Here is a 15,761-nt window from a genome sequence, read left to right as displayed (position 1 = left end):
ATTTCTATTTCCATTTTTAGATTATTTTAATCCGAAAGACAAATGTGAAAGTACTTTATGAGGTCGTCCGTCTGCTCGGTTAAAATTACCTTTGGAGTCATAGTACACAGCTCCAGCAAAATGCCTGATTCCAAACTGTGTGTCGTAATTATTCTTCGGAGGGATGTAGATATCACTCTTCTCATGAACTTGATTCATCTTATTGAGTAAAGTAGAGTCTGTGCCCTGGTAGAAATCAAACAATGAGATATTTTAATTAATAGTTCACATTTAAACGTTTTCAACTGTATATAAAATTGAAATATATAACTACAGTACACTAGTTTGCACATTGCAATTAGAGATATGTGTTTTAGAGATATAAGAGTGGTACCAATCATACACCACATGATAAAAGAAGATTAAATGAATAGTTCACCCAAAAATATGTAATATTTTATCCCACAAACAAATATGTAATATTTTGTCCTGCTCCCGCCTGCAACTTTCACATTTTGTCCCGCTCCCACCCGCAGAAGCCCACAGGTAGTGGTCTGTGCAAATTTTTCAGTCACACTCCCGTAAGATTCTGTCCCTTCTATCATAGGCTATTTTTATTACAATTCCCATCCAAAAAAAAAAAAAAAACAGGTAGAGAGAGAAAAAAAACACATTTTGTTAACACTAACATTGCCAAATATCTGATTGACCATTGGTTGCATTCAAAGTTTTGTTGTACCTTTCTTTAATAAAGCATTAACATCCATAGCACTATGGGACTTTCCGCGGCATGAAGCACAAGGAAGAATTTGTATGAATCAACCCTGCACCTGTAAATCGTAAATTTTTTTGTTGCTCTTGTGCAATAGACGGACAACATGAATAACACTCTGCACCATAAATACATGAAATAAATATTTTCTATTTTTAAAATAGATTTATATTTATATTTTGCAGGAGTCACGAGGGTCATTTCTTTCTCCCATTCCCACGCACACAACATCCCGCCTGCACCTGCACTGTTTTCTGTTTTCCTTGTTGTTAATTCGGTGTCGATGAGAGATTCTGTCTGTCTCCACGCGTCTTACATCTCTTATACATCTTTTTACAGTGCTGTGATAGATTTTTGCTTATTGTTTGTCATTGCTTTTTAAACTACTCTAGTATACTATCTCCATTACTTCAATCTTATGAATCAAGTCAAATTTATTTGTATAATATATTTCACAACAGCCACTGTTTCAAAACAGCTGTACATGAAATTATGCTATAACAGAAAATGAATGAATATAATGCTAATATTAGTTATGTTTAGAACTATTAGTGGTTAAAATGAGTAAACTAAGTAAGTACATATGATTATATACATTACAATATTTTTTATTTATTTCAATATATTTTTTAATAAGGGGAAAAAGTGTAAAATATAGTTAGATTGGGACTTATGATCTTGACAATTACGCCATGTTACGCCAATTAAAAACATTAAATTTGTAGTCTGAGTAACCCCTCCCCCATCCCAAATGCCCCCAGCCCACCCTAGCATAGGCGTCAGAAGCCTGGCCTGACATAAAGGCAGCATAAAAGTAATCCAAATCCAGGACTCCAGTGGTTAAATCTATGTCTTCAGAAGCGATATAGGTGTGGGTGAGAAACAGATCAATATTTAAGTAATTTCTTACAATAAATCTCCATTTTCACTTTTTGGCAATTCACATTCTTCATGCATGTTCCAACCTACTGGTGTGGGCTGGTCAAAATGGAGATTTATATTAAAAAGGACTTAAAGTGATTTTTTTTCATGGAAAAGTATGCAAAAAATGTTCTTACTCCCTTAAAGATATTAATGAGATAAGTGTCCTGAGATACCTCACCGGTCTCTGTGACTTTGTAAACAACAAACAAAAATGTGCCCGTGGACATTGACGCTTTTCACCTGTCAATCATTTTGCTCGTTCTCATAGTGTTGTATTTGAAGCGGATCTCTGAGGCTATGATTCATAATGTTTGTCAGTTGAGGTCGCTATAGTGCCACTGTTGAATTTGACAGCCAAAGGAACAAACAATACTGCTCTTTTGGTCGGTTTTCATCTCATAATTATCTTTGGAGGGCGAGGTTTTGGAATGAGGGGGCATGGCAAATTCAATGGCTCAGTCACATGAAAGCTTCAGAATGCTAAAATCGCTTACAGCACCTCTAAATATTAATCTGTTTCTCACCCACACCTATCATATCGCTTCAGAAGAAATGGCTTTAACCACAGGAGTTATATGGTTTACTTTTATGCTGCCTTTATGTGCATTATGGAGCTTCAAAGTTCTGGTCACCATTCACATGCGTTGTATGGACCTACGGAGCAGAGATATTCTTTTGAAAATCTTCATTTGTGTGCTGCAGAAGAAAGAAATTCAAACACATCTAGGATGGCATGAGGGTAAGTAAATGACGAGAGAATTTTGCTTTTTGGTTAACTATTCCTTTAAAGGTAAGATTATGCTGTAAACAAGAGGAAATACATTTTACAACCTTGGGGAAGTGACTCTCTTCATCAATAAGGGCGAGAATGTTGAGAGACTTTATGGCCAGCACATCGAGTGTGCGTTGGTTGTCGTTATAATTGATGTTTTTCCAGACAATGTCTTCACGAGCATATTCATCTTGCTCAATCTTGAAGACGTGTTTCACAAAGAACTGCTGAAGCTGCTCATTGGCAAAGTTAATGCAGAGTTGTTCAAAGCTGCAGGAATCACACATAAGATTAAGTCAACAATGTTCACAAGATTTGGCAACACTATACTTTACAGTGTCCGTGTTCCAGATATTACATTTAACTAAAATTAATAACTAGTAATGACTATAATAATGTTTTTTTTACATACACCTGCACAAAACAGTTGTACAGTATGTGCATGTAGGCAATTCATTTTACTTTGAACTTAGCTACTGTATGTAAATGCACAGTAACATAGACACTGTAAAATAAAGTGTGACCTAAGATTCCCCAAGAGAAAGACCACATGCATGCATTTACATTACAAACCTGTTTTTGTTGAAGTTTTCAAAGCCGAAAATGTCCAACAAACCGATTGAAAGCCGGACATTTTTGGGGTCATCGGAAGGCGGTTTGAAAATGGCAATGTTGATTTTCTCCACAATCCACACAAATAGCTTTCCATAGATGGCCTGCACAGACAAAGAATATGAGAACTCTATAATAGAGTGAAGGAGACTGGGGGCAACTACTTTTCTTTTCTTCATAACTCACACTACTAAAAATGTAATTGCCTTTATCCTTTGTTAAAATTTACATTTAAATGTATCAGAAGTAACTTTACCATTAATAAACTTATAAGAAATACTGGTAACAATTTAGGTTGTAAATTGTAAATGGTAAAAAAAGGTTGTATTTGTTAACTACATTACTTAACATGAACTAACAACGAATAATACTTTTACAGCACTTATTAATCGTGGTTAAAGTTAATTTCATCATATAATAGGGGCAGTGGTGGCTTAGCGGTTAACGCTCTGGGTTATTGATCAGAAGGTTGGGGGTTCAAGCCCCAGCACTGCCAAGATGCCACTGTTGGGCCCTTGACCCTATCTGCTCCAGGGGCGCCGTATCATGGCTGACCCTGCACTCTGACCCCAGCTTAGCTGGGATATGTGAAAAAAAAAAAAGAATTTCACTGTATATGTGCAAATGTATAATGTGTGATAAATAAATAAATTATTTAATAATACATTATTTAATTAATAATACATTTTAACATTAAAAGTTGTAAATGTAAAATGTTATTTTTTGTAACATGATACAATTGCCCCCCATCTCCCCTATACCAGATCTGTTATAAAACAGTGAATTCAATATTTACTTGCACAACCTTAACAAAGGCGTCTCTGCCATCCACTGCTTGCGCTGAGGTCAGAGGCTTAGTCACACTCTCCCTGTTGGTCATCAGAGAGCGCTGTGTCAAACTCACCTCCAGGGCTGTTGGGGCAACCTGCAAAAACACAGATTAATGCGCTTGATTGTGCTGTTGGCAGAGAGTTAAAATAGTTCAAAGATAATTATACAACTCTGATTAGACAACCAGCATTTCAAGAGTGCTGACATGACATTTAGTATAACATCACTGTGATGCTACGAGGTTTGTATAACTCTGCTTGTCTGTGTTTGTTGCTCTCAGTCTGTGTGTAGCTTGTTTTTCATTAGATGAGTGAAAATAGACTAAATAACTGACCATATTGCATCTAAATGTTATTTGATATTATCATAACTTCTTGTTTACAGAGCTGTTGTAAAAAAACAATATAACACTTGCAATTGGGCTGTTGTACTGAATATCAGCACGGCTGTGATTCTGCAGTAAGTGTGATATCACACAGCTATTCAGTACAACAGCACTCTTGCATGTGTGATATAGCTAAATTATCTAAATAGATGTGAAAACGTCTCACCTCTAATAACTGTGCAGTCATGTTGAAATGGGAAGAAGTGAGAATATGACAGCCCTCCATGTTGTTCATAATGGTGACTTGAAAATTGAAAATGAAGCCAAAAATAAGCATTAACTTGATTAATTGAAGTCAAAATTTTCTTGCATTTAGCCCTTGAGTACTCTTCACCTTCAAAGTCTACATTCCCCAGATGGAGGATGGCAGCTAAAAGCTTGTTAATTTCCCAGGTATCATTCTCTGTGAATGTCAGAATCTTCATTGCTGAGCAGAAGCTGGCATACTCCTTAATGTCATCCCGTCCTTCACATGTAGTGCACTGACCCTAATACAACATAACCAGGTTTAATGTTATGGATGATGATGCTTAATGACATATACATATACTGTATATATATATATATATATATATATATATATATATATATATATATATACACACATACACATGTACACATTTCCGCATGCTTAATTATTTTGCTTTTCTACTGTTTCAACTGCATGTATACTACTGCGAGCACCCATTTTCTTTTCTTTTTTCTTTTCTTTTTTCACACTTGTCTACATCTCGCATGTCAACTGCGTGCATTTGTTTTCTCCTCTATGTTTTACACAGATTATTGCATCAATCTCAAACCTCTGCTGATCAGGAACCACCACAACAACAGCAAACAATTGCATGAGGGATTCACATCAATCTCAAACCCTCGCCGCTCAAGAACAACCATAACAACAACAACAAACAATTGTGTTAAGTCATGGCATCCACTCATGTTATCACTTTGTGCATTGCATGCCACAGCTTTACTATAGTGACGTCTTGGCAGCATACTCGCTCAGTAAAGCGACACCACTTTCCCGTTCCTGTTAGGGTTTCTAATCGATTCGTCCCACTCAGTGATGTACCCACTGAGAATCATGTTGAAAGCGCCCTTGTTATAGAAGATTCTATTGTAAGGAATGTGGAAATAGAGATTCCAGCCACTATTGTTAAATGCATTTTGGGGGCTCGGGTGTCTGACATCAGATCAAATTTACAAGTGCTGTCTAATGCTAAACGTAGATTTTCTAAAATCATTATTCATGTTGGCACTAATGATGTCTGGCTTCACCAGTCGGAGATCACTAGAGATAATGTTAAAGAGGTGTGTGAAATTGCAAAAACAATATCAGACACTTTAATATGCACCCGCTAGCATAAAAAATTTATGAAATTTTGCATGTGACCTCAGAATGTTCTCTTGTCAATGTGTTTTAAGTTTTGTTAAGTTTGAATTTTTCACTCACAAGATACAGGCTAATTAGTAATTAAAGGCCACACCCAAAAAAGTATTCGCTTATATCTTCGGAAAAGCTTAACGAATCAAAATTCTTTTGATACATTTTTGTCGGGAGAGTCTGTAGATGATGTATACTCATTTTCATGTGAATTGAGGAAACGGCCAAGGACGAGTTAAAAAAAGTAGGTTTTTCAAAAAAATCAAAGTGGTTTAATCATATGTAACCATATGATTTGGGGGCACTGAAGAATTTGGAGAAGCTGAGAAAAATTATTCTAGCCTATACGGTTCTGGGGTTATTAGCAAAAACACGAATTGGCTTATTATAGTGCCACCGTGTGGCCAGTTCTCAAAAAAAATTATATACAGCTTTATGTAGAGACCCTTCTTGTGTATAATAACTTTCATGACTATTGGCCATTCACAATTCAAGTTATTAGGTGCTGAAATTTGATAGTTTTGATTTTCGATATGTTAAGGATATGTTAGCACTTGAACCAAAGAAGATTAATATTTAATTTGAACTTTGCCAATCAAACAACTGAGGAGTTATTATAGTTCTTTTGTTGTAGTGCCCCCTATGGGTAGAACTGAACAAAAATTTGCATGCATTCTCAACATGGCCTGTTGACTAGGTGTTTCAGGTTTTGTTATATTTGGACTTTTGTGTTGAGTAGATATTGATCAATGAATTAAAGTGTGTTCAACTGAAGGAATTATATCGCTAATATCTTCAGAACGATCTGACATATCAAAATTATTTTGATAACTTTTTGTCTGTAGGGTCTGTAGATGATACCAAGTGTCGTGTGAATCGGGCAAACGGTCTAGGTTCGAAAAAGTAGGTTTTTCAAAAAATTCAAAATGGTGGAAAAATTTTAAAGACGGAAATGAAACTGGAGATATATGTTTGTAGGGTTGACTCAAGGAATCAGGGAAAAAATAATTTTGATTCTAGCCCTTACGGTTGTGGAGATATTAGCGGAAATGCTTATTATAGCACAACCTAGGGATGGGTATGCGCCTGAGTAGTGGGGGTTTTTTAGGACCATCCTGCCATTTTGATGACTTTTTACCTTATGGTATTTGCTGCCCATACGCTTTTAGGGCAGAGAATGAGAAGAAGAAAATCATTACAAATACAATAGGGTTTCAGCACCTTCAGTGCTTGGCCCTCTAATAATAATAAGAAAATCAGAACAGATACAATAGGGTTTCAGCACCTTCTGTGCTTGGCCCCCTAAAAAGCCCCGCACCATGGTACAATTATCACACTCATGCTCTCAAGAGGGCAGCTCGGAAAATGGAGCGTAAATGGAAGAATACAAAATTAGAGGTATATTGTGGTGCTCTGTAGCTACAGACAGGCACTAAAAGCTGCCAGGTCAGCATATTTTAGCAAACTCATAGAAAATAACCACAACATTCCTAGGTGTTTATTCAGTACTGTGGCTAATTTGGTTAGGAATAAAGCCTCGACTGAACCAGATATTCTGTCACAGCATAATAATAATGACTTCATGAATTTATTTACTGATAAAATTGAAATCATCAGAAATAAAATTGGAATTATGCAATCATCTGTCACAGTACCTCAAAAAGTGTCTCATAATTTTTCTCACAAGCAACTTCAATACTTCAATTCTTCATCTGTCTTGAAGAGCTAACAAAACTTATCAAAACATCAAAAGCCACAACATGTATGTTAGATCTAATACCAACTAAGCTCTTAAAAGAGGTATTCCCTGTAATCTCAGAACCACTTCTTAATATTATTAACTTTTCGCTATCCTTAGGACATGTCCCAAGAAACTTTAAAATGGCAGTTATCAAACTGCTTATTAAGAAGCCACAGCTTGATCCTGGAGAATTGACCGATTTCAAAACTCACATTTATGTCGAAAATACTAGAAAAGGTAATGTCCTCCCAACTATATTCACTATATTAATTTCTACAGAGAAACAGTATATATGGACAATTTCAGTTAGGATTTAGGCCCCATCACAGTACAGAGACCACTTATCAGAGCTACAAATGACTTGCTCTTATCATCTGATCGCGGCTGCATTCGACACCATGACATCACCATGACACCATGATCATGACATTCTCTTGAATAGGCTTGAGAATTATGTTGGCATTTGTGGACTTGTATTAGCATAGTTTAGGTCCTATTTAGCAGACCGCTACCACTTTGTCTGTGTAAATGAGTAATTGTCAAATCAAACAAAAGTATGGAGTGCCATAGGGACTTAGGGCCTCTGCTTTTCACCTTATATATGCTTCCCCTGGGAGAAATGATCAGGAATTGTGGGATAAGTTTCCACTGTTATGCTGACGATACCCAACTTTATATTTCTTCGAAACCCAACGAAATTTCACAGTTCTCCAAGTTAGAAGTGTATCAATGAATTCAAAGATTGGATGGCCAGAAATTTCCCTCTACTCAGTTCCGACAAAACAGAGCTACTAATTATTGGACCAAAAACCTCTCAAAAATAGGCTGCTAAAATATGATTTGACTCTTGATGGATGTACTGTTACATCGTCTTCTACAGCGAAGAACTTAGGTTGATACCAATCTGTCCTTTGAAAATAATATTTCCATTGTTTGTAGAACAGCATTCTTCCACCTCAGAAATACTGCTAAGTTAGGAAACATGCTCTCTGTTGCTGATGCCGAAAAACGAATTCATGCATTCATGAACTCAAGACTAGATTACTGTAATGCATTACTGGAAGGATGTCCTGCAAGTTCAATAAATAAGCTTCAATTGGTTCAAAATGCAGCAGCTAGAGTGCTGACAAGAACCAAGAAATATGATCATATTAGCCACATTTTATCATTGTTACATTGGCTACCTGTTAAATTTCATATTTAAAAATTCTGTAAACTATGTACAAAGCTTTGAACGGTCTAGCTCTGCAGTACTTAAGTGACCTTCTACCACGTTATATTCCATCACGTTCATTACGATCGCAAATTTCTGGCCTAGAATATCAAAATCCACAAAAGAAGGTAGATCCTTTTCCTATTTGGCTCCTAAACTATGGAATAGTCTCCCTAACACTCTTCAGGATGCAGACACACTCACTCAGTTTAAGTCTACACTAAAGACTCAACTATTTAGCCAGGCATACACCTAATTTATCCATCAACTCACAATTAGGCTTTTCTGTTAAAATCAAAAACAAAAAACTTGCACACTTACTCACTGCTCCAACAATAATTTTAATCCAAAACCATTGGTTAATGTTTCGACTCATGTAACGAGTCTTCTTTAGAACAATACAAGAAACTTGTTTTTTTTTTTTTTTTTTTAAATCGTGCAGCCCTGCAATAAAAATAAATAAATAAAACTTCAAAGGGCAGAATAATCGTGATTAATAATTGTGATTAAAATTAAGCAAAATAATCGTGATTATCATTTTAACCATTATCGTGCAGCCCTATTTTCTGTTAATGCATGATTTTCTGTAAAGCTGCTTTGAAACAATGTGTGTTGTGAAAAGCACTATACAAATAACAATGATGACATATATAACTGTTAAGATAAACACTTCATGATTATCATTACCAAGGTGAGATAGTTGTATTCTGCAGCATTTCCCAGTGACAGGATCTTCTTTTGGTCAGGTGGCATGCCCATCAGCATGCAGTAAAAGATGTGGTAGTTTCTCTCTTCTGGGGCCTGTGCCAAACATACTATAATTTATTTAGTGATCATATGGTTCTACTAAAAGACTTTAAAACATAATAGCATAGGGTTCCCACACTTTTTGAACAATGAATTTGCATTACCTTTCATGACCTTTCCAGTCATTTGTAATAAGTGGATACCAATTTTTTACAAATCTTCGAAATTCAGACCGATTTGCTAATGAATCATTCAGACAGATTTCTGAACCGGTTCTACTGAATCTTTAAATTTAAATGACTCAAAAGAATGATTCGCTAACAAATCAGACATACTGGTACTTTACCCAGGGGCAATATGTTGCCAAAATATTTTAGAGCAAAGCATAACTAGGAAAAATAGAGTATATTCATATCTTTGCCCTGACTTAAGATTTTATTAATTGCCATGAATATGTACAATGGAAAACATTGGAAAATTACAATTTTTAAATTGTTTTCCTTTACTGTGGGAACCCTGATTTAATTATAATCTCTGATAATATCAGTGGAGTTTACCTGTCGACAAACACGAGATTTCTCTAGCAGGTACTGTTCAATGCGGGCACCCTCTATAGCTCCACCTTTAGTGAAGTGGATGTCAATGTATTTTCCAAAGCGGCTGGAGTTGTCATTACGAATGGTCTTCGCATTACCAAAAGCTACAAAATAAGAATTCATGTCAATATTGAAATGCTTGTCATTATCATAAGTCTGGAAAACTTGAACAAACTCTAGACCCCATGAAATCCTAATATTAGCCCACTTATTTTCTTTCGCACATATACGCATTTAAAATTTACAGTCTTTAAAATTTTGATGATTCATTTTGCACTACATAGATAGTTGTCAAATAAAACACTCTCTAGAATGAGAATGTCCCTTTCCCTAACATCACTAACTATTGGCTATTTTAAAAGAAAGGGGCAAGCCCTTCGATGTGTCCGGCCAAAGCTTCCTGTTTCAATAGGAAATGCGTCAACACAGGAAAGAAAACTGCTTTTGTAACGCCATTTCATGGGATCTTTGGTGTCCACACAAATCAATTAACTGTACCTTCTAAGATAGGGTTGGCTTCTAAAATCTGCTGCTCAATCCAGGAGCGCTGTCCACTCACTGCTGCAAGAAACTGCAGCATTAGTTTGGTGCTCTCTGTTTTTCCTGCTCCAGACTCCCCACTGACAATCACAACATACACAGACACTCTCAGAATGCATCAAACAGAACATGTGACAGATGTTTGATGTTACAGTGTCAGTCCACCTTTTAGTCAACATACAGAGTATTTGCACAGCTGCCAGTGGCACATAAAACAAATGACTTGCTCATTATTTCTGTCCCCCACCTAAAAGACAGATTTGGTAGGCAGAATTACAGTCACCATTTACTTTCATTGCATGGAAAAAAGATGCCATGAAAATGACTGGTGACTGAGGCATTCTGCCTATCATTTATTTTTGTGTTCCACGGAAGAAAGGAAGTCATATTGGAACATCATGAGAGTGACTGCATGATGACAGAATTGTAACTATCCCTTCAACTTTTTGTCTTATGACTATCAAATCTGTCTTGTAACTGGGGGCAGAAATAAAGAGCAAGTAATTTGTCCTAACTTACAGTAAATTAGCTGGAAATATCAATATAAGGTAATAAATGTGTTTTAAACCCAAACTAAAAGAGGCCAGTTAAACCAAGTAGGTATAAATGACTGGATGACCTAATGATGCAGCATTGGTCTTTGCGATTCCGGCGCATGTTAAAGAAACAGTTGTCTGCAATGGCGAAGGCGTGAGGGGGGAGATCACCCAGACGCCGGTTTGTGTACTGCTCCACCTGCTCTGGAGTGTATATGGGCAGCAACTGGTAAGGGTTAACTGCCACCAGAATGGACCCTGTGTATGTCTGACAGAAAGAGAGATTAAGTTAGTGAGTGAAAGAAAGAAGGAAAGAAAGAAAGAGTATAAAAATGACATTTTAGCCTATTTATAAGACTTATGCCTTTTCTCTCTTTCCGGAAATGGATCAATATTATTGATGACTCACATTACACTACACAGAGTTTTGTCCAATCAATTGCCCTCTAGAATGAGAATGTCCTTCCACCTAATAACACCTGCATCACCTAGCAACAGGGTTCCCACTCTTTTTGACCAACACATTTCCATGACCTTTTCATGACCTTTCCTGCAGGTGCTTGTGATTACTTGATATTGATTTATTTTTAAATCAATTTGACTCAGATCAACTTCCTAATAAATAACTTAGACCAATTTGTGAACCATTTTGACGACTACATTGAAAAAAAAAAAAAAAAAAAAAATGAATCCCAAAAATAATTCACTGAAAAATCATTTTGGATCGCAAGCAAGTTTTACCCTAAGAGCAATTTCAAGCTCATTAAATATTTCAGAGCAGGGAAAAACAACAAAAATATATATGCATTATAAAAATTGCCATGACTTTTCTATGACTATTGACATTTTATTACCATGTTGTTGTTTTTTTCAGGTCTGAAAAACAATACAAAAATTCCCTGATATTTCCAGGTTCTCCATGACATTGGCAACACTGTAGCAAGTATCAAATCATGGTTCATTGCTGTAATGTGAACTAAAAACTATTGGCTATTTTAAAAGAAATGGGCAAGACCTTCTACATGTCCTGTCGCAACTCTCTGATTCAATGGGAAATATGGCAAACAAAGGAAAGAAAGCTGGGTTCGTCAAATAATTACATGCATATTTAATATATTTGGTTGGATTAACTACACAATGGGTAAAGATGTCAGCCATGTCAGTCTGAAATAACAATATGATCCTCTCATTAAAGTTGGAGCTGGTTGTATCTATGTGAAAAAAACTTGATATTAAACAGGAAGGGCAAAGAACAGCTAAATTAACTCATTAAGTTGGATAATATAATCCCATAAACTCCACTCTGGTTTTATAGTAATCAGCAGTTTATGTGAACAAACATATGCGGCCATTTTGATCACTTTGTGTCACTTTGACCCCAAAACACATTTTGAGCACTACTAAAGGAATATAATTATTTGTACACCAAACCGTTGCTGAAATATATTCATTTTAAATCATTTCCTTTTACATAATGCATAAAACTCAAAATAAGTTTCTGGGTCAAGGTGAATCAAAGTGATGGAGCAGGACACACTTTCTTTTTTTTTTTTACTAATTCATAAACGGTTTATTTGATATGGTGTTTAATTACTCACATAGATGATTCCCGCTTTGAAACGCACTAAAAGGTTCCGTAACAGTCCAGCCTCATTGAGATCACCCAGCCGTATCATGTCATCCACACCTTTCACAGAAGTGGGATGCATGGGCTTCAGAGAGCTCTCCTTCTTAATCTTATGCTCCTGGAAATCGCACCATAGCACACATCAACAATACACTTACACAGACAACAGCATTTCTCTTTTAATCGAAAGACTTCTGGCTTCAGATATATTACCTTTCCCTCATCATCGATGAGTTGCATTTGGCCAGTGTCAGAGAGTCTGACTTCAGCTCCCAATGAAACCCCATCACTGCCATCCAACCACACATAATCTCCCTAAAGCAGTTTGTCAGAATTTTAAGATGTCATATAAAAAAAATAACCAATGATCTATGTTACATGAAGAAAATCAAACGCAAGGTTTTGTTTTAATATTGCCTAACCTGAAAGCCTGAAAATTTCAATTGCCACACACATTATTCATGAAGTAAAACAAGTGCCAGCAAATGCTTCAAACTATTTACCTTTCTTAAAACCACCATGACTGAGTCCTTCCCTCCCCCAGTCTGAATATTTGACAAAAAAAGAGAACATTTTAAATCAGTCACTACCACCCCAGAAAAAATTTACCATCTAGAATGCACCAGCACTTCTGTTATTTCCATTACACTCAAGCAAAACCATTTCAACCATTTATAGGCATACTTAAGGTCAGCAAATCACTTAAGTAACGTCCCCAACTAGTGAATCATATGTGCAGATTTCAAGTTCATAAATGGATCAACAGAGACTGGAATACATCAAATAAATCCTAAATGGCCTAATATAACAGCCAGAATTGATTTGCAGTACAGTACCCATGACAAAATTAAAACATCTGCCTTTACTTGCAAAACTCTACCAAGGATGTACAAAATGGAACAAAACAGTGTCAGCTGCCTTACCTGTGGATTTAGTATTTAGTGACAAGCAAAAAAAAAATTTATGTAATATATGTTCTGTCTCTCTTCCTTGAAGTCAGAACAGATCCCCAGTCCAAGTGTTCAGTAAGAAGAGGTGGCATTAGGTGTCATTAGGTGTCTGACTGTGGACAACAGGAGTTTATGATACTTTGACTTTGCTCCCTGACCAGTGCATCAATAAGTTATGATAGAGGAGGTTCTGCCCTCTGTATCATGAAATGCAAATAGAAACAAGGAAAGGTTATTAGCCAAATTATTAATGCCACAAAACCACATCAGAGAACAATAATAAGGATATAAGGCTCTTAATCAAAGCCTGTAAAATTTCTGGCAAAAAGCAGTGTAGATCTACAAAAGACAATTCCCGCTATGTGTCAATGAACTTTAAATCAATGAAACGAACGAATAAAAACAGATTAAACTGTCTATTTTTTTTTCCTCCATAAAGGTAAAGTGCTGAACCTTTGGACCTGTGTGACAGCGCATGGATGGCTGAGCTCATAAACAGGCAATCAAGCTGTAAATATCAGAGGTGTCATAGTTACCCTTGGTGGAGCAATTCTGGTAAGTCATATTTCCACCAAACAATACCGCACTACATTGGTAGAGTGATTATATTTGACCAGGGACATATGGTGTATACTGTTTCATGTGAGTTTTCCAGAAGACAGACAGTTTACAGATGTGAATTCTGATCCAAAACAATCAAGACAAAAAAACCTAAATGTACAGTACTGTGCAAAAGTGTTTTACATTTGTCTTAAGATGGTTATTTATATCTTCAGCTTTAGTGTGTCAATAGGAAATATACATTTTAGACTCCCAAACATTACTTTTTGCAAATATAATAGAACAGAAAAGAACAGGGAACCCTGCAACAGATAGCATGACCCCAACAGAGCGCCCCCCCCACTGAACATCGAGTCAGTCTGGGATTACATGAGGTGGAAGAAATGGAGACAGTTTAAATAGACAGAAGAACTGTGGTGAATTCTCCAAGATGCTTGGAACATCCTATCTGCTAACAACTAAGAAAAGTGTCCAGGTGTACCTAGGAGAATTGGTGCTGTTTTGAAGGCAAAGGTGGTCACACCAAATATTGATTTAGCTTGTTTTATGTTTACTGCACCTTGAATGACGTTAATTGATATATGAAAACTATTTATGGCATTATTTTTGAAGACATCCACACTATGCAACAGTTTTCACAAGTGCCTAAATCTTTTGCACAGTACTGTATATTCTGATCAAATTAAAATGTGTTTGACCACAAACTAATGGAAGAATCAAAGAACCAAGATGAGATAAAACTCTTGGACTCATTCCCACAATCAATTTAGAAATGATGTATGTAGGAATATCTATTCACATTTCATTCATTTTACCTTGAACTTGAAGGTATTTCTTCATCGAATGTATTTTTAAACACGAAAATTGATGCTGATTGTGACATTTTTCCAAAATGATTTATTCTGGCAGTGATGGGGTGGCCTTGCAAGGCCTATTTTAATCAAACACCATCCAAACTACACAAGTTAAGAAATTAAATACAAAAAAGTGCTGTATCATATTCTCAATTCTTTTTCTGAATGGTTACAGGATAAAATTCCACTTAAGAGAGTATGCAATATCAGCATCACAGGGCTTTGGAGAGATAGCTTTAATGGTGGATAAACCTCTGTTTTGGTGAAAAAAATATGCTTGCTTGTTTTAGTGTGGTTCATAATTTATACTTAGCATTACATCTCTCTATACTCTATGACTGTAACATTTCCTTTTTCTTCTTTTAATATATTCTTCTACTGTTAACCCTTAGTAAGAAAATGAGGGTTAATCTTGTGTTAATCTCGAGATACCTTCCTCTTACATTAATTAATATTAAAAATTGTACTGGCAGAAGACAGAGCTGAAGAGAAGTTCTGGCTGAAGAGAGAGAGAGAGAGACTCACTTGGAAAGTTTTGTGAGGTGCATTTAGTACCAAACCAATTCTCTCAACAAAAAACTTTTGAAAAGTATCCAGTTTAAAAAAGAATGAAGATACAAAATGTACAAAAGAGTCAAATAATTATTCAAACTCAGAACATTCACTTATAGTCTGCAAAAAAGCACGGAAAAAAAAAAAGAAAAAAAAAAGACTTCAACACTTCCATTAATCTTCTTACA

The 15,761-nt window shown here is 35.9% G+C and overlaps 1 protein-coding gene across 1 annotated transcript in view; it reads right to left on the bottom strand.

Annotated features, from left to right (window-relative positions):
* The window catches only part of LOC127449185 (unconventional myosin-VIIb-like), a 38,646-nt gene extending 22,900 nt beyond the window's left edge, over window positions 1-15,746 (bottom strand). Inside the window, exons 1-13 of the mRNA XM_051712433.1 lie at window positions 13,160-15,746; window positions 12,870-12,971; window positions 12,628-12,774; window positions 11,113-11,297; window positions 10,452-10,573; window positions 9,915-10,057; window positions 9,298-9,411; window positions 4,610-4,763; window positions 4,442-4,518; window positions 3,865-3,984; window positions 3,021-3,163; window positions 2,507-2,717; window positions 90-225 (exon numbers count right to left, since the gene is read on the bottom strand). Of these exons, the coding sequence (XP_051568393.1) occupies window positions 90-225; window positions 2,507-2,717; window positions 3,021-3,163; window positions 3,865-3,984; window positions 4,442-4,518; window positions 4,610-4,763; window positions 9,298-9,411; window positions 9,915-10,057; window positions 10,452-10,573; window positions 11,113-11,297; window positions 12,628-12,774; window positions 12,870-12,971; window positions 13,160-13,177 (1,672 nt within the window). The 5' untranslated portion in view covers window positions 13,178-15,746. The remainder of the gene's footprint in view (window positions 1-89; window positions 226-2,506; window positions 2,718-3,020; window positions 3,164-3,864; window positions 3,985-4,441; window positions 4,519-4,609; window positions 4,764-9,297; window positions 9,412-9,914; window positions 10,058-10,451; window positions 10,574-11,112; window positions 11,298-12,627; window positions 12,775-12,869; window positions 12,972-13,159) is intronic.
* Between the last annotated feature and the right edge of the window lie 15 nt (window positions 15,747-15,761).

This window comes from Myxocyprinus asiaticus, chromosome 12 (assembly GCF_019703515.2).
Source record: "Myxocyprinus asiaticus isolate MX2 ecotype Aquarium Trade chromosome 12, UBuf_Myxa_2, whole genome shotgun sequence".
In the NCBI taxonomy this organism is placed as follows: Eukaryota; Metazoa; Chordata; class Actinopteri; order Cypriniformes; family Catostomidae; genus Myxocyprinus; species Myxocyprinus asiaticus.
The sequence above is the reverse complement of the archived record's forward strand: the minus strand, read 5'-3'. Positions and strand labels throughout refer to the sequence as shown.